Below are 22,201 nucleotides of genomic sequence, written 5' to 3'. Positions count from 1 at the left end.
GCAGGGCTCTGTACACTGAGGACAAGCAGGGCTCTGTACACTGAGGACAAGCAGGGCTCTGTACACTGAGGACAAGCAGGGCTCTGTATACTGAGGACAAGCAGGGCTCTGTACACTGAGGACAAGCAGGGCTCTGTACACTGAGGACATGCAGGGCTCTGTACACTGAGGACAAGCAGGGCTCTGTACACTGAGGGCAAGCAGGGCTCTGTACACTGAGGGCAAGCAGGGCTCTGTGCACTGAGGGCAAGCAGGGCTCTGTACACTGAGGACAAGTAGGGCTCTACACTGAGGGCAAGCAGGGTTCTGTGTACTGAGGGCAAGCAGGGTTCTGTTTACTGAGGGCAAGCAGGGTTCTGTGTACTGAGGGCAAGCAGGGCTCTGTGCACTGAGGACAAGCAGGGCTCTGTGCACTGAGGACAAGCAGGGCTCTGTGTAGTGAGGGCAAGCAGGGCTCTGTGCAGTGAGGACAAGCAGGGCTCTGTACACTGAGGACAAGCAGGGCTCTCTACACTGAGGACAAGCAGGGCTCTGTGCACTGAAGCTCACACAGCAGGATGATTGACAAGCCAGGAGCCTGCACAGAGCCCTACTTGTCCTGCCCTCACTTCCTGTATTTGGACTCTTCACAGCGGAGCCTTAGAAATCTACGCCAGATACAATCGGCATACATTTCAGATACTGGTGTACATTATAATAAGCGCGATAAATCCCCAACTAAGTTTTCAAAAGTGGTGGGCACTGCATAAGGGGCCCAAAAAGTCACACATTATTGTGCAAATGGTCTTTGCACAAAAATTATTATTTATAGCAAAAATAGGTGTGTTAACAATGAAAACTGTCCCCTTTCTATATAATGCAGCATGAGGCAGATTATACTGGGATAGCTTTAAGATGCTATTACAGTCCAATATAACGGCATGGGGGCAGTTCAGGGGCCTAACCATTTGTGACAGATTCCCTTTAAAGTTAATGATTAGATTATGAAACTATAGTTGAGACATTCATTTATAGAAACACTAAACCTAAACTACAAACTGCTGGTGCTTTTTATTTACACAAGATTTTGCATTCTTAAAGAATTTTTTTTCTTAATATTTAATATTGTAATGTAAGCAAAATGTATAAATGTAGCACTATTTATTCTTTATATATACATATATTCTGTATACTGTATATGTATTTATTGCACTGCACCTGAGTTACAGTATAAATATTGTTAATTATTGCCCATCACTATCGGGGCTTTTGCCACTGTTGCTATCTTTTACTGCCTTGCTTCCAGTCACTTGCTGTGCAGGGCAATGAAGTACAGCCCCATTCACTTGAATACAGATGTGTTGCCTTTCCCTGCTAAGCATGATGGACTATCTTGCATAAAAGATAGGCAGCAGCATTGTGGATCCACAGAACACGTTACTTTCAGGGACATAGCAACATGAAAACAGTCTGATACTAGGAAACCAGGAGTTTTTTCCCCCGTATAATTTCAAGAGACATTATTGTCAGCAAATGGCCTGTTAGGTGCTGCTGTTTTCTCATTTTCAATTTCACTTAAAAAAAAAAAAAAATTCTTGCAAATTTCCCATAGGCCTTAGAGTAAACTGACACCTGCTCTGTACAGATCACTTTTCATCAGTCATCTTATTATCAGATGCAGGATTAGAATGAAAGATGACACCTATATATTGACCGAACACAGTGAGGATGGATTTTGTGCATATGTTCTGTGATAACTTGAAAACACCTTAATAGAGTTATCTCAAATTTATCGTAATAACATGTTAGTGGAGGATACACAACCCTATAAAATTTGGCCAAAATCAGTCAATCAGATGGAGATGACTACTCCCTGTCAGCCTGTTCACCCACACTAAAAGTGAGCGCTTTGCTCATTACAACGTGAGAGTATAGTCAGTTGGCGCATGTGTTTTATGCAAAGAGCAGAGCGCTCACGTGACCAACGACTCCGCTTCACTAGGATGTGGAGTCGCAGACCATGATTATGTAAATTGAGCCATCAGGGCCCCGCATCTAGCGCGTAATTCACTGAATTTAGCGGAGGATCTTCTGGGGGACATATCTCAGGATCTACTGGACGTGATTTAGTAGGTGACCCCTCTTCGGACTTCTGTTTACCCACACTATAACCCGGTGTATAGTGTGGGTGAACAGGCTGACAGTTTTCCTTTACAAATAATAGTGTTTTATGGCACCAACCAAGAGCTATTGCAGTCAACATAGACAGAGGTACAATTCATTCCACCTTGCAAATTGGCATTAAAAAGGAGTTTTCCCTTTTGAATAGAAAAGCTTCAGAAAGGTTTCAGACAGATCTCTCTGATTGTGAGTTTCTTATTATCAATGACTGCAGCATGCTTGGCTGCTCTATGCTATAAAAATGGACATGAAGTGTTGCGAAGCAAAACCACAAAGAGCTTCTTTGGCCTTTAGTTATATGTATGTCAACTTAATTGGAGATATCAAGCAGTTTCCACCAGTGATGGACCAGCCATTTTATGGCATGAGGTTCAAAGTCAGTTAGATGACGAGGGTTAACTGTTAGGTAATATTCAACATTGCATCACGTTGAACACTTCTTATAGACAGAACAGTGTTCTGTGATGTGCTTGACTGAATAAGTATTGAAAAGGGCATACTCAACAACTGGAAAATCTTTATGACAAGAAAAAAACTCTAAACTTTTAAGACAAGATGTAGCCGTCATTCACGGCAGCATACGATTGAATCCATGTACCCATGCATTCGTCATGTCACAATTTACAATCTTTGAATGTTGGAATCACTTAATCACCTCATAGTAAAAAAAATAATTGAGAACAACAATGCTGAGGCAGACAAAGTTTATTTCGAAAGTGTGCAGGGTCTGGAGCCAGTGTTATATTTAGCAGAAGAAGTAATGTTAAAGAACTAACATATGGGTTAAAAAGGGATTGGTTAATGGTTTGTTAGGAATAGTTACCGATATGGTTTATGCACCAGGACAGACACCTCTTAAGCAGCTGCCCTTAGTGGTATGTGTCAACTTTAAAATATATATACGGGAACAACAGTAAATGGATATGTCCCTATTGACCTGTTGCACGCACTTGGTGGACGGACAAAGTGTCATGTTCATGGACTCACTTTCTGCTTATTCTGGCTTGGGCAGGAGTGACAAGCCATAAATCGCAAGAGCTAATACTACCTAGTATGGTAGTGGATATTGGTGAAAAAAAAGTGCACACTTTCAAGAGTGTGCAGATTAGAAGACCTATTGTTTATTTCGAAAGATTGCAACGCCTATCAAAGATAAAACTTTTAAAACTACAGATAAAAGAAAAGGAGACACTTAATTGTTTGCAATGAGAAAGCGTTAATGTTAATGCATAAAAATTAAAATATCATTTGGATTGATAACTACACGATATAGACAATTGAAACAAAGTGAATATGTTATTTTTACCCCATGAAGCTAGCATAGGTTTAGATTGGACTGTTAAATCAGCTCCTTACTTTAAACAAAAGTTGTTTTTTGTGCGACCAGTTATCCGTTGAAATGCCATCACTCACTTTACCATAAAATGTATGGCACAACCAAAAAAATACTATTTGTGTGGGGAAATTAAAAAGAAAACCGCAATTTTGCTAATTTTGGAAGGTTTCGTTTTCACGCCGTACAATTTATGATAAAAGTGACATGTGTTCTTTATTGTTTGGGTCAATACAATTAAAATGATACCCATGATAACATACTTTTCTATTACTGTTGCGCTTAGAAAAAAATCACAAACTAGTTAGTACGTTTAAGATCCCCCGATTTTGAAGACCTATAACTTTTTCATTTTTCTGTATAAGCGGCGGTATGAGGGCTCATTTTTTGCACCGTGATCTGTACTTTTTATTGATACCATATTTGCTTATATAAAATTTTTAATACATTTTTTATCAATTTTTTTGGGAATAAAATGTTATAAAAAAGCAGCTATTTTGGACTTTTTTTTTTACGTTCACGCCGTTCACCGTACGGTATCATTAACATTTTATTTTAATAGTTCAGATATTAACGCACGCGGCGATACCAAATATGTATATAAAATATTTTTTTTACACTTTTTGGGGGTGAAATAGGGAAAATGGGGCAATTTACGTTTTTATTTTTTTTTTATTGGGGGAGGGGGTTTTCAATTTTTTTTTACTTTATTTTTTTACTTTTATTTTTACACTTTAATAGTCCCCATAGGGGACTATTTAAAGCAATCACTCGATTGCTAATCCTGTTCAGTGCTATGTATAGGACACAGCACTGATCAGGGTTATCGGTCATCTTCTGCTCTGGTCTGCGGGAAGGCAGATCAGAGCAAAAGACTCCCGGAAGACAGCGGAGGCAGGTGAGGGGACCTCCGGCTGCCGTGCTGGATGATCGGATTGCCGCGGCAGCGCTGAGGGTGATCCGATCATCCAATTAAGTGACCGCGATGCTGCAGATGCCGTGATCTGTCTTGATCACGGCATCTGAGGGGTTAAAGGCGGACATCCGCAGGATCGCGGATGTCCGCCATTACCGGCGGGTCTCTGGCTGCTGTCAACAGCGGGGACCTGCCGCGCATGATCCGGGCATCGCTCCGATGCCCGCAGTTATGCTTAGGACGTAAATGTACGTCCTGGTGCGTTAAGTACCACATCACCAGGACGTACATTTACGTCCTTTATCGTTAAGGGGTTAAGGACCAAGCCATTTTTTGCAAATGTGACCTGTGTCACTTTATGTATTAATAATTCTGGGATGCTTTTATGCATCATACTGATTCTGAGATTGTTTTTTTTTTTTGTGACATACTCTACTTTATGTTGGTGGTAAATTTTCATTAATACTTGCATAATTTTTGATTGGAACATTTAGCATTTGACATTTGCATTCTAACATTTAGCATTCTAACTTTGAAACTATCTGCTTGTAAGGAAAATGACATGCCAAATAAATTATATATTGATTCACATATACAATATGTCTACTTTATGTTGGCATCATAAAGTTGACATGTTTTTACTTCTTGAAGACATTAGAGGGCTTCAAAATCTGAAGTTTTTAGGGACCAGTTCAGTTTAGAAGTGAATTTTAGGACCTTTAAGTTATAAATCCCCAATAAATTAACCCATTATGAAAACTTTACACCACAAAATATTCAAAATGACATTCAGTAAGTTTGTTAACCCTTTAGGTGTTTCACAGGAATAGCTGCAAAGTAAAGGAGAAAACTCAAAATATCAATTTTTAACACTAACATGTTATTGTAGCCCCATTTTTTTTTTTTACAAGGGGTAACAAAATAAAAAGCCCCACAAAATTTGTAACCCCATTTCTTGTAAGTATGGAAATACCTCATATGTGAATGTAAAGTGCTCTGCAGGTGAACTACACGGTTCAGAAGGGAAGGAGCAACATTAGGCTGAAATGGTTTTTGGGGGGCATTTCGCATTTAGGAAGCCCCTATGGTGACAGAACAGTGGGAACCCCCAACATGGCACTCCATTTTGGAAGCTACACCTCTCAAGGAATGTAACAAGGGGTACAGTGGGCCCTAACTCCCTACAGGTGTTTCACAACATTTTGTTTTACACTAAATTGCTGGTGTTACTCCAAATTTTGCATTTTTTTTTACAATCGGAAATAGGAGAAAAATGCTCTGCTGGCGAACTACAGGGCTCAGAAGGGAAGGAGCAGAATTTGGCTTTTGGAGAGAGAATTTTGCTGAAATGGTTTTGGGAGGACATGTCGCATTTAGATAGCCCCCACGGTGCCAGAACAGCGGGAACCCCCACCCACACACTTTGCACTCCATTTTGGAAACTACAGCCCATATAGAATCCATTTAGGGGTGTAGCAAGTTTTTTGACCCTAAAGGTGCTTGAGTAAAGTTTGTAGAACTAAGCAGTGAAAATGACATTTAAAATTTTGATTCATATTTTACACTTTTAGCACCAGTTTTTTTCACTTTCACAAAAGTATGAAGCTACACCTGACAAGGTATTCATCTAGGGGTATAATGAGAATTATTTTTAGTTTCGTTAGGGGTTTAACAAGGTGGTGAAAATATAAAACTACACCAGCCAAAGTATTCATCTAGAGGTATAATAGGAATTTTACATTTTGTTAAAAGATTTGCCGATTAGATTTTTGGAAATAATGTAATGGAGAAAAAGGGGAATATTACTGAATTGCTCACTAATAAGTAATAATGTAATTCCAAGGGTGCGTTTAGGGTTATTCAAAGTAATTGTAAAAATTATTAAAGGGGACAAATTCAGGTATCAAAAGACATGTGATACATTTTGAAACAGTCTTGAGTGTACAGACCGAGCTTGTGGGGACATGTCTCACAGTAGTGTTTGGTGTCTTTTTGATGCCACGTTTGGAGCATATGAGACACCTCTTCTGTAGCCTACTCCCCGATTCTCTACGGGGAACTACTCCAGGAAAATGTTGCCCTGGTACTATTCTGCTCTCCGATCCTATGGCGCTGCTTCCCTCCCCTTCCTGATCGCCGAAAGGCCTTGATAACATTTTCCTGAAATTGCAGGAATGTCCCTGTATTTCCTGCACGTTTGTACAGCACAAATGAATTATACATGGCAATTTGGAGGAGGTGCAGTGCCAATTTCTTATACCAGGCCCGTGTTTTGTGAAGGGCTGCAAGACCTGATCAGACGGATCCACCTCTCCCATGAACTTATTATACTCCCGGATACACACAGGTTTAGGGGCTCTATCTGTGGTACCACGGACTTGGACAGGGCTGGATCTGTCTGGGTGTATGGTGGTTAGCACATGGACATCACGCTTGTCCCTGTACTTCACAAGCATCATGTTATCCTTGCACACAGCCTTGCTTTCCCCCTTCTTCAATGTTTGCCATACAAATTCTTTTGGAAGATCCGTTTGGTTTTGCCTAATGGTACCACAGGCCATAGTACACTTGGCAAACCGGCATTGTAGTAATGGGACACTAGTCAATGGTCAAGATAGATATTATACCCTTGATCTAGCAGGAGGTGAACTAGATCCCATACTATTTTTCACGTTGTTTTTAGTACAGAGGGACACTCTGGGGGCTCTATTGTTGAGTCTTTTCCCTCATAGACTCTAGATATGTGTGTGTGTATCCTGTTGCGCTCTTGCACAATTTATAAAGTGTTACCCCATACCTGGCCCGTTTGTTAGGCAGGTATTGCCTAAAGTGCAACCTTCCCTTGAAGTGCACAAGCGCCTCATCCACTGCAATTTCTTTTTCAGGGGTGTACACTTTTTGGTTTAAATACTTGACAAGGGGCTGAATTTTAAATATGCTATCAAAACTGGGAGCACTGGGAGGTGGGGCAATTTTCATTATTAGCATAATGTAAGAATTTGTGGTGAACTTCAAACTGAGCCCTTGGCATGACAGAACAGTACAATGGAGTATGGTAAATCATATCATTACTCCAATAAGAGCGAATTGTGGGATTTTATTTATACCCATTTTTAATACCCATATTTAGCGATAGGGCGGATTTAATTTTTTCAACTCCAGTGGATTGGTTGGCCTGGCATGATATGGTTAGGCCTGGCATGATATGCCTGTGGATGGGTCGTAATAAATTGCTCGCCATACCTGTTGGTTTCCTCCACTAATATGCTTATCAACTCTTCTGAAAAGAAGAGCTGAAAAAAATCAGCTTTTTTAACCCCGTGGTGTTAACATGAATGCCTGCAGTGGCCACAAATTCAGGCAAATGGAGTATAAAGCTAGAAGCCGGAGCCCACTCAGAGATGGTACTAGGAACTGGCTCAGTACTATGCCTAAGACGGTGACGAGGAGGTTCCTCATCAGAATCAGTAGAGGATGGGGAAGAAGAAGAGGGCAAATATAGCAACTCTTCGCGGTCTGAATCTGAGGAAGTGTTGTACGTGCGACGCCTTGACATATTTTCAGAAGACACTTTTAGTTTAGAAAAAACAGTGGCGAAGTGTCTCTGATGTAACAACACTAGTACTATATATATATATATATATATATATATATATATATATATATTTTTTTTTATTAATTCTTTTTTTTACCCCGGAAAAAAAACAAGTGTGCGCTACACACAACAAAACAGTGGCAAACTGTCACCGCTGTCCTGAATAGATCCCTAGAACTAAGCTGGCGGTGAGACCAGTATAGAGAGAAAAAAAACTAGCAAGCTGTCACTACTATCACAAATCAGTGACAAATCACTACCACTGTAATATTATATAACTTTTTTTAACACTTTTTTAAAATATTTTTTTTGTAACTAACGGAAAAACTGAAACAAAAAGCAAAACTTTAGGGCCACTAGAAATGAAAACACAGCGGCGAACTGTCACTGCTGTCACAAATCAGGGCCGGACTAGGTAAGAACCTAAAAGGGTAGTATGGAGGTGTACAAGGTGGTGATGGGTGTTACGTTATGCGCTCTGGCCACACACACTGGCCGTGAGCCATGGTCCCCTTACCTGCTGCTGCCAACGGGGCTGGGACTCCATTCGAGCCCCAGTCCGTTACTCTCCGAGTGTTTCTCCTGTCTCCGTCTCTGCCTCTCTGCTCCGGCGTGTCAGAGCTTTAAGATTTAAAGGGCCAGTACACTTATTAGTGTAATTCACCTGTGGCTCATTTATAAATTCCTCCACCCTCCTCACTCCTCTGCTGGATCTTTGTTGCCTTGTGCCTTAGAGAAAGCGTTGCTAAGTATTGCCTTGCCATGTACCTGATCCCTTGCTTTGTGACTTTGACCTTACTCCTGCTAAGTCTTGACTACACTACTGTGCCGCCTGCCTTGACCTTTTGCTATCCACACTACAAGCTGCCATATCCCTCCTGTGCCTCGTATCTCCTCAGCCGCCTGTGTGGTCAAGCCATGCCAGGGGTAGCGACCTGGGTGCCGCCTTCCGCAGCAAGTCCATCCAGCTTTGCGGCGGGCTCTGGTGAAAACCAGCTGCACCTTAGACTCCACTCCCTGGTACAGTCCGAGTCATCTGCCACACAGGTCCAGCGGATCTACATCCACAGGTGTTCCTGTCTTCGGAAACGTGAGTGTTACAATGGGATGAAAGGGTGGCAGGCACTTCAGGGGCACTGACAGTAATTTTTATTATTTGTTCTTCACTGTAACTGTCAGGATTCGGCAGGCTGGAGGTGGATCCTCTGTGTCAGAGAGGGATTGGCGTGGACCGTGCCGGCGGACCGGTTCTAAGTTGCTACTGGTATTCACCAGAGCCCGCCGCAAAGCGGGATGGTCTTGCAGCGGCGGTAGCAACCAGGTCGTATCCACCGGCAACGGCTCAACCTCTCTGACTGCTGACATAGGCGCGGTACAAGGGATTAGGCAAGAGCAAGGTCGGACGTAGCAGAAGGTCAGGGCAGGCAGCAAGGATCGTAGTCAGGGGCAACGGCAAGAGGTCTGGAACACTGGCTTGGGATACACAAGGAACGCTTTCACTGGCACAATGGCAACAAGATCCGGCAAGGAAGGAAAGGGGAAGTGAGGTTATATAGGGAAGTGCACAGGTGAACACACTAATTAGAACCAGGCGCCAATCAGTGGTGCACTGGCCCTTTAAATCGCAGAGAGCCGGCGCGCGCGCGCCCTAGGGAGCGGGGCAGCGCGCGCCGGGACAGAACAGACGGGGAGCGAGTCTGGTAAGCGGGCCTGGATGCGAACCGCGAGCGGGCGCGTCCCGCATCGCGAATCGCATCCCGGCTAGGGACATTATCGCAGCGCTCCCGGTCAGCGGGTCTGACCGAGGCGCTGCGAACAGGAGAACGCTGCGAGCGCTCTGGGGAGGAGTGGGGACCCGGAGCGCTCGGCGTAACAGTAACTGTTATGGTCAGTGACAGACCTAGATTTCTTCACTGTAGCCTGTTCACTATCACAGGCTACAGCAGCTGGTGAATGAATGAATGGAATGCAGGGGTGTGGAAATTAAAAAAACAACTACTTGTCCAAGGGACTAAAGCGGAACACAATCTACTTGTCCCTCAAGAAAATCCACTTGACCTGGTAGATAAAATAATTTAACAAAATAGTATGTAAATTTTGTCTTTATTAGTTTCTGGACTTTCGTTTTTTCCTCCTCATCCTATACTAGCCATAACTCTTATTTTTCCATCTACAGACCCATATGAGGCTTGTTTTTTGCAGGGCCAAGTATACTTTGTAATGACACCTTTCATTTTCCCATAACTTTTTTCATTTTTCCATAAGAAAAAAATGCTAATTTGGGGGCTTTTTTTTCGCGATTCACGTTGTGGTTAAACGTACATATTATTTTGATACTTTAGGTCGGCCTGATTACACCAATACTAAATTTGTTTAGTTTCCAACATGTTTTAATAATCATTTTTTTTAATAAACTTTTTAATTTAAAAGAAAAATCCCAGACCCCTATAATATTGAAAATTTTTTCGTATACTGGGCTGTATGAGGGATCATTTTTTGGGCCGTAATATGCTGTTTGTATCGGTACCATTTTGGTATTGATCAGACTTATTGAACACTTTTTTTTACTTCATTTTTTTCTGTGATATGATGTAATAGGCATAAAAAACGCACTTCTGTGATTTTTTTTTTTTTAACACCATTTACCCTACAGGATATAAAATGTAATTTTTTTAATAGTTTGGCTAATTACGCACGTGCCAATACCAAATATGTTTATTTTTATTATGTTTACATATTTTTATATGGAAAAGGGGGGTTAGATTTAACTTTAAATATGGAAGGGGTTAATGGGTGTTTTTAAACTTTTATTAAACTTTTTTTTTTTTTTTTTTAAATACACTTTTTTTTTAGGAGGAATCATTTAAATTCCTCCTACAGATCAATGCAGTTCTATTGAACTCCATTGATCTGTGTTCATTTGGTTAAGCCTGCTCAAGGCAGGCTCAATCAAACGCAGATCTATGGGGCAGTCATGGATGCAGAGGTAAGCCCTCCGGCCACCTCCATAGGGGATCGCCCCCCGCGATTGTGCCCTGGTGTGGGCCATCCCTAAAGATCCCTTTAGACACCGGTGTCAACTTTGACAGAGGTGATCTAAAGGGGTAATAGCCGCCCGCGGCACTGCTGGCATTGTAACACTTTTATAGAACTTTATATAACTGTACTGTCACTGTTATATGCAATGACAGTCACAATGAGTCACAATGCAGAGCCTCACGGCAGCCTGTCAGAACCACAGGCTACAGCACTGGATGGATGGATGGATGGAGGACAGCAGCAGGGATAAGGGGCACCACAGATCTTTTTTTTATAACTTTTTCTTTAGCTTTTATAAAAGCTTTTATAAACTGTAAGTTACAATGTAGCTCTTCACTGTAGCCTGTCAGATCCACAGGCTACAGCAGTAGGGATGGATGGATGGATGGATGGATGGAGGACAGCAGCAGGGATAAGGGGCACCACAGCTCTAATTTTTCTTTAGGCCTCTTTCACACTATGAAATATCTCCGTTTAGGAACTTCCGTCAGAAGTTCCGTCACTATATCGGCGAAACCCGGCCGTTACAAAACCCCTGACGCCCGTGACTAAATTGCATTGCAGCCTATGGGGTTTTGTAACTGCCCGTTTGCACCCGTATATGCCCGTAATTCATTACGGGCATTATATAGTGACGGGACATCGTGGCGGAAAAATTACTGCATGCAAATTACTGCATAAGGTATTCTGCTGGAAGGGGTCAAGGACCAGGCCAATTTTCATTTTGCTTTCGTTTTTTCTTCCTCCCCTTCTAAAAATCATAACGCTTTCAATTTTGCACCTACAGACCCATGTAGAGGCTTGTTTTTTGAGTCACCAATTGAACTTTGTAATGACATTACTTATTTTATATCAACATTTGCAGAAAAAGACAAAAGAACATTATTTCTGGGGTGAAAAAAACACCATTTTATAACTTTTGGGGGCTTCCGTTTCTACGCAGTGCACTTTTCGGTAAAAAATGACACGTTATCTTTATTCTGTAGGTCGATACGGTTACAAGAATACCTAATTCATGTTGGTTTTATTTTACTATTTAAAAAAAATTATAACCTCATGCACCAATATTAGTATGTTTAAAATTGTCCTTTCTGACCCCTATAATAATTTTTTTTTCCGCATAAGGGGCTATATGAGGGCTCATTTTTTGTGCCGTCATCTGTAGTTTTTATTGGTACCATTTATATTTTGATGGGACTTTTTGATCGCTTTTTATACATTTTTATGGTAAATGGAAAACATTTTTATTTGTTTAAATAATCTTATATTTCAATAGTTTGGACATTTATGCATGCGGCAATACCACATATTATTATTTTTATTACATTATTTTATTAAAAAAATGGGAAATGGGGGGGGATTCAAACTTTTATTAGGAAGGGGTTAATTCACTTTTATAAATTATTATTATTTTTTTTACAATTTTTATTATTTTAGTTCCTATAGGGGGCTATACCATGCAGTCTTTCAATTACATACACTGTTTAATGCTATGCCATAGCAAGCATTCATCAGTGTTATCGGTCCTCTGCTAGCTTGCTTATGGTTCCTGGAGCAGCAAAGGACTGATCGGATGGCGAGGAAACAGATAAAGGGCCTCCCGCCATGCCAATTTTAGCGTGATGGTCCTGATCAGCTCCGCCGTGATCAACTTTGATCGCAGAGTCTAAAGGGTTAATGCCAGGCATCGTCCCGATCGGCGATGTCCGGCATTAACTGTGGGTCCTGGCTGCTGACAGCAGTCGGGACCCACCGGGTTTAAAGTGTGGTCTGCTAGTGAGCACTTTTCAAAGAGGTGATGGGACCAAAGCGTACCGGTACGCTTTGGTCCTTAACCCCTTAAGGACTCAGGGTTTTTCCGTTTTTGCACTTTAGTTTTTTCCTCCTTACCTTTTAAAAATCATAACCCTTTCAATTTTCCACCTAAAAATCCATATTATGGCTTATTTTTTGCGTCGCCAATTCTAATTTGCAGTGGCATTAGTCATTTTACCCAAAAATGCACGGCGAAACGGAAAAAAAAATCATTGTGCGACAAAATCGAAAAAAAGACGCCATTTTGTAACTTTTGGGGGCTTCCGTTTCTACGCAGTGCATATTTCGGTAAAAATTACACCTTATCATTATTCTGTAGGTCCATACGGTTAAAATGATACCCTACTTATATAGGTTTGATTTTGTTGCACTTCTGGAAAAAATCATAACTACATGCAGGAAAATTTTTACGTTTAAAAATGTCCTCTTCTGACCCCTATAACTTTTTTTATTTTTCCACGTACGGGGCGGTATGAGGACTCATTTTTTGCGCCGTGATCTGAAGTTTTTATTGGTATGATTTTTGTTTTGATATGACTTTTTGATCACTTTTTATTCATTTTTTAATGTTATAAAAAGTTACCAAAATACGCTTTTTTGGACTTTGGAATTTTTTTGCGCGTACGCCATTGACCGTACGGCTTAATTAATGATATATTTTTATAGTTCGGACATTTACGCACGCAGCGATACCACATATGTTTTTTTTTTTTTTTTTACACTGTTTTATTTTTTTTATGGGAAAAGGGGGGTGATTCAAACTTTTATTAGGGAAGGGGTTAAATGACCTTTATTAACACTTTTTTTTACTTTTTTTTTGCAGTGTTATAGGTCCCATAGGGACCTATAACACTGCACACACTGATCTCTCATCCTGATCACAGGCGTGTATTAACACGCCTGTGATCAGCATTATCGGCGCTTGACTGCTCCTGCCTGGATCTCAGGCACGGAGCAGTCATTCGTCGATCGGACACCGAGGAGGCAGGTAAGAGCCCTCCCGGTGTCCGATCAGCTGTTCGGGACGCCGCGATTTCACCGCGGCGGTTGCGAACAGCCCGACTGAGCAGCCGGGATACTTTCAGTTTCTCTTTAGAAGCGGCGGTCAGCTTTGACCGCCGCTTCTAAAGGGTTAATACCGCACATCGCCGCGATCGGCGATGTGTGGTATTAGCCGCGGGTCCCGGCCGTTGATTAGCGCCAGGACCCACGCGATATGATGCGGGATCGCGGCGCGATCCCGCTTCATATCGCGGGAGCCGGCGCAGGACGTAAATATACGTCCTGCGTCGTTAAGGGGTTAAGGTGTTCAGGAGCAACCATCTCATCAATCCCAAAGCATGAACATGAGCAGAGTGCAGAAGTGCTGGCCAGCATGAGGCTTTGGCTGGGTTCACACTACAGAATTTTGAAAATTCTGCTGCATGAAGATAAAATGTATTTGAATGGGTTTTCTGTGAACCTATTCACAGTGCAGAATTTTCTGGGTGCATTTCCATCAGAAAATTCTTTTCAAATAATTCTGCCAGAACATTGAACCTGCTCAATCTTCTGGTGGACTCTGCGCCACAGATATCGCCCTCTGTCGGGACAGCAATGTCTGTGCGGTTCTAGCGCTGACTGATACAGTTGGCTGCGGATTCTGTAGTATTAAATCGGCAGCTTCAAAATGTGCAGGATACTGTACGTGTAAATACACACTTAAAGATCGTCAGGAGACATATCAGAGAAACTTTGGCTCTTAATGATACTGCATTTCTACGTGCAATGAGGTACAGAATGCGGTCAGCAGCAAGGAGTTAGGGATACCAGGACCTTTAAAAATGCTTAATAACAACTTGTCAATGTCCCTGGGCAAATTAATGTTATCAACAATCCCTAGAGGAAATTGCATTAAAAGTTTCATTATGAAGTAAGTGTGTCAAAATAGGTGATTGAATCCTCAGCCGAGTCACTAATTGTGTAAGAGTCTCTCAAATGTATTACCAGTGATACATTACATATGTTTACTAAAGTAGTGCACTGAGAACCTTGCTAAACACTGGGGCAGATCATAACCTGAATGTTGCAGTTGCCCATAGCATCCATTTTTTCATTCTTAAAATGCATCTGAAAAATGAAAGAAGCAATCTGATTGATGGCTATCGGCAACTGCAACACTTTTCCTCTCCACAGGTTTTGATAAACCTTCCCTGCTGTCTTTAAACGTATGACTGCTGGCCAACCAGCTTCTCAATCTGCAGGCAGTGATCGCTTTATAAAGATTGGGATACTAGATATAAGCCATAGAAGTAGCTGCTGAAATTATAGGGGTAGTCCGGCGAAAACAACTTATCCCCTATCCACAGATTAGGCGATTAGTGTCTGATTTGGGAGGACGGTCTGACCGCTAGGACCCATGCGATCTCCTGCCCGCCGCCCCAGCTCTCTGAGAGTAGCGCACACTACATTTGTTGTATTTTGCATATTTCTTCTATCTAAAAATTAATCCTTAATCCTTCCAGTGCTCTTTGCTGACACCTCTGTCCATGTTACAAACTGTCCAGAGTAGAAGCAAATCCCCACGAACAGAGGTGTCAGAGCACTGTGGTCAGACTGGAAAGAACTACACAACTTTCTCTGTAGCATACAGTAACTGAAGTAATTTACAAATCTGTTTAATTTTCAGGCACCAGTTGATTTGAAAACATTTGTTTTTCACCGGAGTACCCCTTTAAGTAGTAATTGGAGATATTTTTCTACACTCAGTTTTGTGGATCTCTGTTTTTGCTGCAATTTCAGAAAAAACAGCAAAAATGCAGTTTGAGAATTTATCCCATGACTTTATGGCAGGACTTTTTCCACAGATTTAAATGGTTACTGTCACATATTAAAAAAAAAACTTTTGAAATGTCACAGATACATGTCAAAAGTTTTGATTGCGACAAATGGACTTCAAAGGTGCGGTGGATCTTTTAATTGGACAAGGTCTCTGTTCTGTAGAATCAGCCGTGCTTAGCGCGATGTAGTGCGCATTACTCGCTGAGAGTGTGGAAGTAAGTCTCTGACATGTCAAAAGTTTTTTTTTAAGTAGCAGGTACACTTGAACTTGTCAAAAACTTAATTCAAGAAGTAAAAATGCACATAAAGAGTTTCTAATGTGTAGTTCCTTTCTGTTTACGTTTCAGACCCACGAGTGAAAGGATGGTTTATGTTAGATAACTACATCCCCACCTTTATTTGCACCATCCTGTATTTATTTATTGTGTGGATAGGACCGAAGTACATGAAGAACAGAGAACCGGTATCCTGCAGAGGGATTCTAGTGGTGTATAACCTTGGCCTTACACTTCTCTCACTGTATATGTTTTATGAGGTAAGATTTATTATATCATTGAACATGGCAAAGTTATTTCACAATCACTATCATTTTTCCTGAAGATTCTTCCTCTGTGTCGGTGACTGGTTTGACTTTCCTAGTACACAGTGTTGAGTTATCATTTAACTTGTGACCTAAAAAATCCTTTAGCAGTGAGGGAGGCAAAATGTTCCCTATTGAAATCAAAATGTTGGGCCATTCAAAAATATAATAGCAATAGGTACCAAAGTATTTCTTACTTATTTTGGAGACCTTTGGCCAGTGTGGAAAAACCACCAAAGATTGGTGATTTTCTTTTACCCACTTTACTCTTATTTCCTTCTAGCCTTGAGAAAGCATGTTGCAATATGTATAGACTAGCTGAGTACCCGGCGTTGCCCGGTTTTTCCTTCCAAATCCTTTTTGGGGAGGAAAATAAACAAAGGAGGAAGCTTTTGACTTCATATGCAGTCCTCATATATTGTTGTCATATCCCAACCCCACATCCCGACCTCCTATCCAATCCTCCTATCTCGACCTCCTGTCCGGACCTCCTATACCGTCCTCCTATCCCGACCTTCTATCCCGACCTCCTATCCCATTCTCCTATCCAGTCCTCCTATCCCGTCCTCCTATCTCGACCTCCTATCCCGTCCTTCTATCCCGTCCTCCTATCCAGTCCTCCTATCCCGACCTCCTAACCCAACCTCCTATCCCGAGCTCCTATCCCGACCTCCTATCCAAACCTCCGATCCCGACCTCCTATCCCGACCTCCTATCCCGTCTTCCTACTATCGCAACCTCCTTTCCCGTCCTCATATCTCGACCTCCTATCTTGACCTCCTATCCCGTCCTCCTATGTCAACCTCCTATCCAGACCTCCTATCCCATCCTCATATCCCGTCCTCATATCCCGTCCTCCAATCCCGACCTCCTATCCCGACCTTATATCTTGTCCTCATATCCCGTCCTCTTAACCCAACCTCCTATCTTGACCTCCTATCCCATCCTCCTATCTTGACCTCCTATCCCGTCCTCCTATCCCGACCTCCTTTCCCGTCCTCATATCTCGACCTATCTTGACCTCCTATCCAGACCTCCTATCCGACCTCATATCTCATCCTCATATTCCGTCCTCCTATCCCGACCTCCCATCCCGTCCTCATATCCTGACTCGTAATATATGTACCAGGTAATGAAATAGCTCCAGCCTAACGGAAATGAGATGGAAACATACATTTCCCATTGATTTGCATGGGACTTTAAAAAAAAACCCTGACCCTCACAAATGGGGGTAGTTAAGGGTTAAATTAACTATCCTATATTTTAAGTGGACATATAAGTAACATGTGACCAAGTATTATCGAAATATCTCCAGCCGTTTGGAAGTTATGCAGTAACATATATTTCCCATAGACTTGTATGGGACTTTAAACATAAGCCCCGCCCCTGGCAAATGGGGGTGAGTAAGGGTTAAATTACCTATCCTATGTTTGTTGTTGACATATAAGTAACATGTGTGCCAAGTTTCATGTTAATTTCTTTAGCCGTTTGAAAGATTTTGTGGAACATACATACATACATACATACACACACAGACACACGTTGAGTTTTATATATATAGATTACAAATTGCACTTGCTTTCCTACACATTTTTGTTAATATCTAGGGGCAAAACATCCATTTAAACATGCCTATAAACATTAGAATAGATGTACAAGGCTACTGCTGCACAGCCCCCATTCACTTCAGTGGTAGCTGAGCTGCAGTAACCCAGCACAGCTATTGAACAATGTACGGAGCTGTCTGGTTCGTTTCTGTTTCAGTTTGTATGCAGGTGCAGCAGCTTTGGCAAATAGCTGATTGGCTTCTGTGCATACTACTGATCTGTTCATGATTACCTATCCTGAGGTTAGCTATGAGGTAAATCGATGACAGAACCACACTGGAGGAATACCTTTGAGCCGGGCAGCTTTAAAAAGGGGACATTTACCATTTAATTTTGGTAACTGTTTTGTTGGGTGGCTGGTAGTAAGCCATCTGTAAAGAGAGGGTAGACCTGTTGTAGTTAGCGTTGGATAAGCAGTTTTTTTTATTTTTTTTATTTAACCTCTTTGTGACCTATGATGGTTCTAGTCTGTCATAGTGCCTCTCAAGGTGTATGGAGCAGGCTCCTGACTCAAGCCCACTCTATACCCAGCGACCTCTTGTTTAAAGGAACATTTAAACCATCCCAGGTGGTCTAGTGGGAGGCAGTGCGATTGTGGGGAGGCAATCCACTGTAGAGGTAGCCGGAGGGCTTACCTCTTTTTCCCTTGTGTCCATGGCTCTGCATTTGATAGAGCCCACCTTAAGCATCTGCCAGATGAACGGAATTCTATAAAGACATTTGACATATATATGCCAGGACATTTCCCAGTGTATACAGTCTAACTGGGGCTCTAACGTGATATGCATAGAACCTTATCAAAACCTGTCCAGAGGAAAAGCTTCTGAATTGCCCATAGCAAACAATCAGATCACTTCCTTAATTTTTCAGAAGCCTTTTCAAAAATAAAAGAAGCGATCTGTTTGGTTGCTATGGGCAACTCAGCAACTTTGCCTCTGGACAGGTTTTGATAAATCTCCCCCTTAGTGCATGACCAGAAAAAAACACATCCTCATATTGCCAGATAATGGGACAAAGGTCTGTATGTAATGTTTTAAAGATCTGTATGTACTTTTACAATTTGTCTAAAGCTCTTAATAGTTAATTTCTGTCTTTTTAAGTACTGTTGGAATGTTCACACTCCAGACCAGCAAATAGATTTGGAATTTTTTGTCTTGGACACACAATGTTCTTTGTTACTGAAATGCAGAGTTTCACATCACTTACAGTAATCTACTTACTGATACAATATGTTTTTCTGTCTATGTAACAAAGGTTTTCATTTCATGGCCATCTATAAAGAAATGCACAAAGCTATATTGGAGGCAAGTGTTTGGACAGCATATGGCATCCCAGCTCCTTACATTTGCAAAAAAAACATAATATTCTGTAAAGTATGGTAGTTCATTTATACAGTGCACACAAAATAAAAATAATATTTTTTCTTACAAGATTCTGTCTATGGAAATAGATTGGTCTATTATGCTCCTCCTTAGTTATTTATTTATTTATTTTTGTCGCTTACTGACATATACCAAACAGGATACTTTTGGCCTATAACAGATCTCTAGCTGGATGTTTAGCTTGTACTTCAGGAACTTTCCCCACGTACATACTAAATGTTAGTGAAAATCGCAGTGTGGACCCAGCCTGAGCTGAGGGTTCTGGGTTATAGACTAATTCTAAGATACAGATAGTCAATGCATCTAGGAATCTTCTTCCATGGCAAATGTTCTGAATTGCTGCTATTGATGTTTATGGAAGTGTAAAAAGGCAAGTTGGCTCCTTAAGTGATCTAACTGGTTTACAAAGTCTACAGTTTTGTTGGTCACACCCGCTGTAGCCGTACATCACAGTGCTGCCCTAATGAAGCAGATTGAAAAAGCAGTCAACAATAAAGTATATTTATAGCTAGTAAATATTATCAAAAAGTACTGACTTGTTAACTTTAACATATGGTTTAGTCAACATATGGTCATATGTCTCAAAGAAATGCTGTCACATACTGTAACAGTTCTCATTAAATGCATTAGAATACTGCTACAAAATAAATAAGTGCCAACTGCCAAGACTCCTAACTGATCCTGAAAGTGAAGGGGTGATATGGCATCACCCATTAAGGACTTTATATATCTAGATAGATAGAAAATACTCTTTAACCCCTTTCCCTGTCAGTGAGTATTGACATTTTTGTAATTCTTTATTTTCTAAGAGCCATATTTTTCCACATGTAGAGGCTCACGAGAGCTTGTTATTTGGAAGAACAATTGTGTATTTTAAGTACAATCTTCATTTTGCCATAAAATGTACTGCAGAACAGAAAAATATTGAGGGCTGAAATAAAAAAACAACTTTTTTTGAGGGATTTAATTTTTGTGCAGTTCACTATGCAGTAAAGCTAAAATCTTTATTGTGCTGATCTGTACAATTACAGTGATACCTAACTTATATCATTTATGTTTTACTACGTTTACATATGTTTAAATGAAATAAAAAAAACTAACCATGCTTTGACTTGCCATATTCTTAATTGCATAGCTTTTTTTACTTTTGCTGCATGACTGCAACGTTTTTTGTGGTGTGACCTGTACTTTTTGTGATGTGATGAAGAATCAATAACAATATTAATTGGTTTCAGGATTACCATTGTATGTTAAGACAATAAAAATATGGAAACCTAGTAATTTGTACTGAAGCCCCAAAATGTGAAAGTGAGAATTAAATGGGTACTCTACTGGCCAGCATTCGGAACATTTACACCCAGATTTATCAAACTGTGTGAGAGGAAAAGTGGAGAGATTTTCCCCCAGCAATCAATCACAGCTCAGCTTTCACTTTACAAGAGCTCCTTAGCTGAGCTGTGATTGGTTGCTGTGGAAAAATCACTCCACTTTTTCTCTCACGGTTTGATAAATCTCACCTTTAGTTCCGAACGCTGTGTGCACGCGGTAAGAAGTAAGAAAGAGCAGCTGGAAGTTGTAAATCACTGTCTATGTAGAGGACGGGAGCTTCTTCAGGGTCCTGTACAGTACAAACAATGTTCTAAAAAAGTGAAATGAAGCCGCCTTCACCTGGTGTCCAAAGGAGCAACTAACCCTGGCACAGGTAAAAAAAAAAGAAGTACAGATCATGTGGTACCTTCTGAACTGTATGGAGGTACTACCAGATAGCCAGTCAGTGCATGCACTATATATATATATATATATATATATATATATATATATATATATAACTAGAAACTGGTATATACCACCAAAGATAAAGGTTAGGTCTCCCAATATATTAATACAAAAAAAAAAAACGTCACTTTTATTAGACCTCTTTAAGAAAAAATGTTTGTGAAAAATACAGTATTCTTATATAGATTTTTTGTACGTCACCATTTGTCTTAATGCTTGGCAATTTTGTCAGCGTCACACTTTAGTTCCTCATACACGGTTACAGCTGCCATTAATCCAGCATAACTCACAAAATTCTCATATGTGCTGCAATTTTATTACAGAGAAGAAAAAAAGAACACATCTGTCCATTTTTCATATCACAGCATCAACTTTTTGCTCATAGTTCCTCCAGCATCCATGCCAGTTTTTTTCTCTTTTGTCCCGGTATTGGTTACAGGAATACACTATTAGGCTAGATTCACACTACGAAATATCCGCCTGCAATTCCGCTGTGAAATTGCAAGCAGAAATTCCGCTTACTAAAATGTATAGTGTAGTGAATGGGTTTCCGTTCACAAATTCACACTTCGGAATTTGTGAAGCGGAATTTGTGAAAGGAAAATCCGCTTTAATCCGCGTTGCTCATTCTTCAGGCGGAAATACTCGCAGAACACATTGCAGTCTATTGGAGACTGCAGTGTCCGTACGGTTCTAGCGCCAACTGATTGAGAGATTCCGTAGTGTGAACCTAGCCTTAGGGTACGTTCACATGTTCAGGATCCTGCGCAGATTTGATGCGCTGGATTTGTAACTGCAGATTAGAAGCTGTGCTCAGTCATTTAGTTTACATTTAAATCTGCAGTAGAAAATCCTGTGCATCAAATCCTGTGCAGCAAATCTGCGTGCGTGTGAACGTACCCTTAAAGGGATTGCAAAAAATAGAAAAAACACAAGTGCAACAGAGCCAAAGTCCTATTCATGATTAGCACACATTATTTGTATATACAGTGGAGAAAAAAAGTATTTAGTCAGCCACCAATTGTGCAAGTTCTCCCACTTAAAAAGATGAGAGAGGCCTGTTATTCTCATCATAGGTATACCTCAACTATGAGAGTCATAATGAGAGAGAAAAAATCCATGAAATCACATTGTCTGATTTTTAAAGAATTTATTTGCAAATTATGGTGGAAAATAAG

At 40.9% G+C, this 22,201-nt stretch overlaps 1 protein-coding gene across 2 annotated transcripts in view; it reads left to right on the top strand.

Moving 5' to 3' along the window:
• Positions 1-22,201, top strand: part of ELOVL5 (ELOVL fatty acid elongase 5) — a 96,453-nt gene that overhangs the window by 12,831 nt on the left and 61,421 nt on the right. For both annotated transcript variants that reach the window (XM_056565733.1, XM_056565732.1), the window contains exon 3: positions 16,026-16,213. In XM_056565733.1, coding sequence (XP_056421708.1) covers positions 16,026-16,213 — 188 coding nt within the window. The remainder of the gene's footprint in view (positions 1-16,025; positions 16,214-22,201) is intronic.

The sequence above is a fragment of the Hyla sarda genome, chromosome 3 (genome assembly GCF_029499605.1).
Source record: "Hyla sarda isolate aHylSar1 chromosome 3, aHylSar1.hap1, whole genome shotgun sequence".
Taxonomy (NCBI): Eukaryota; Metazoa; Chordata; class Amphibia; order Anura; family Hylidae; genus Hyla; species Hyla sarda.
Note: the sequence above shows the minus strand (reverse complement) of the source record. Positions and strands in the feature narration are given on the sequence as shown.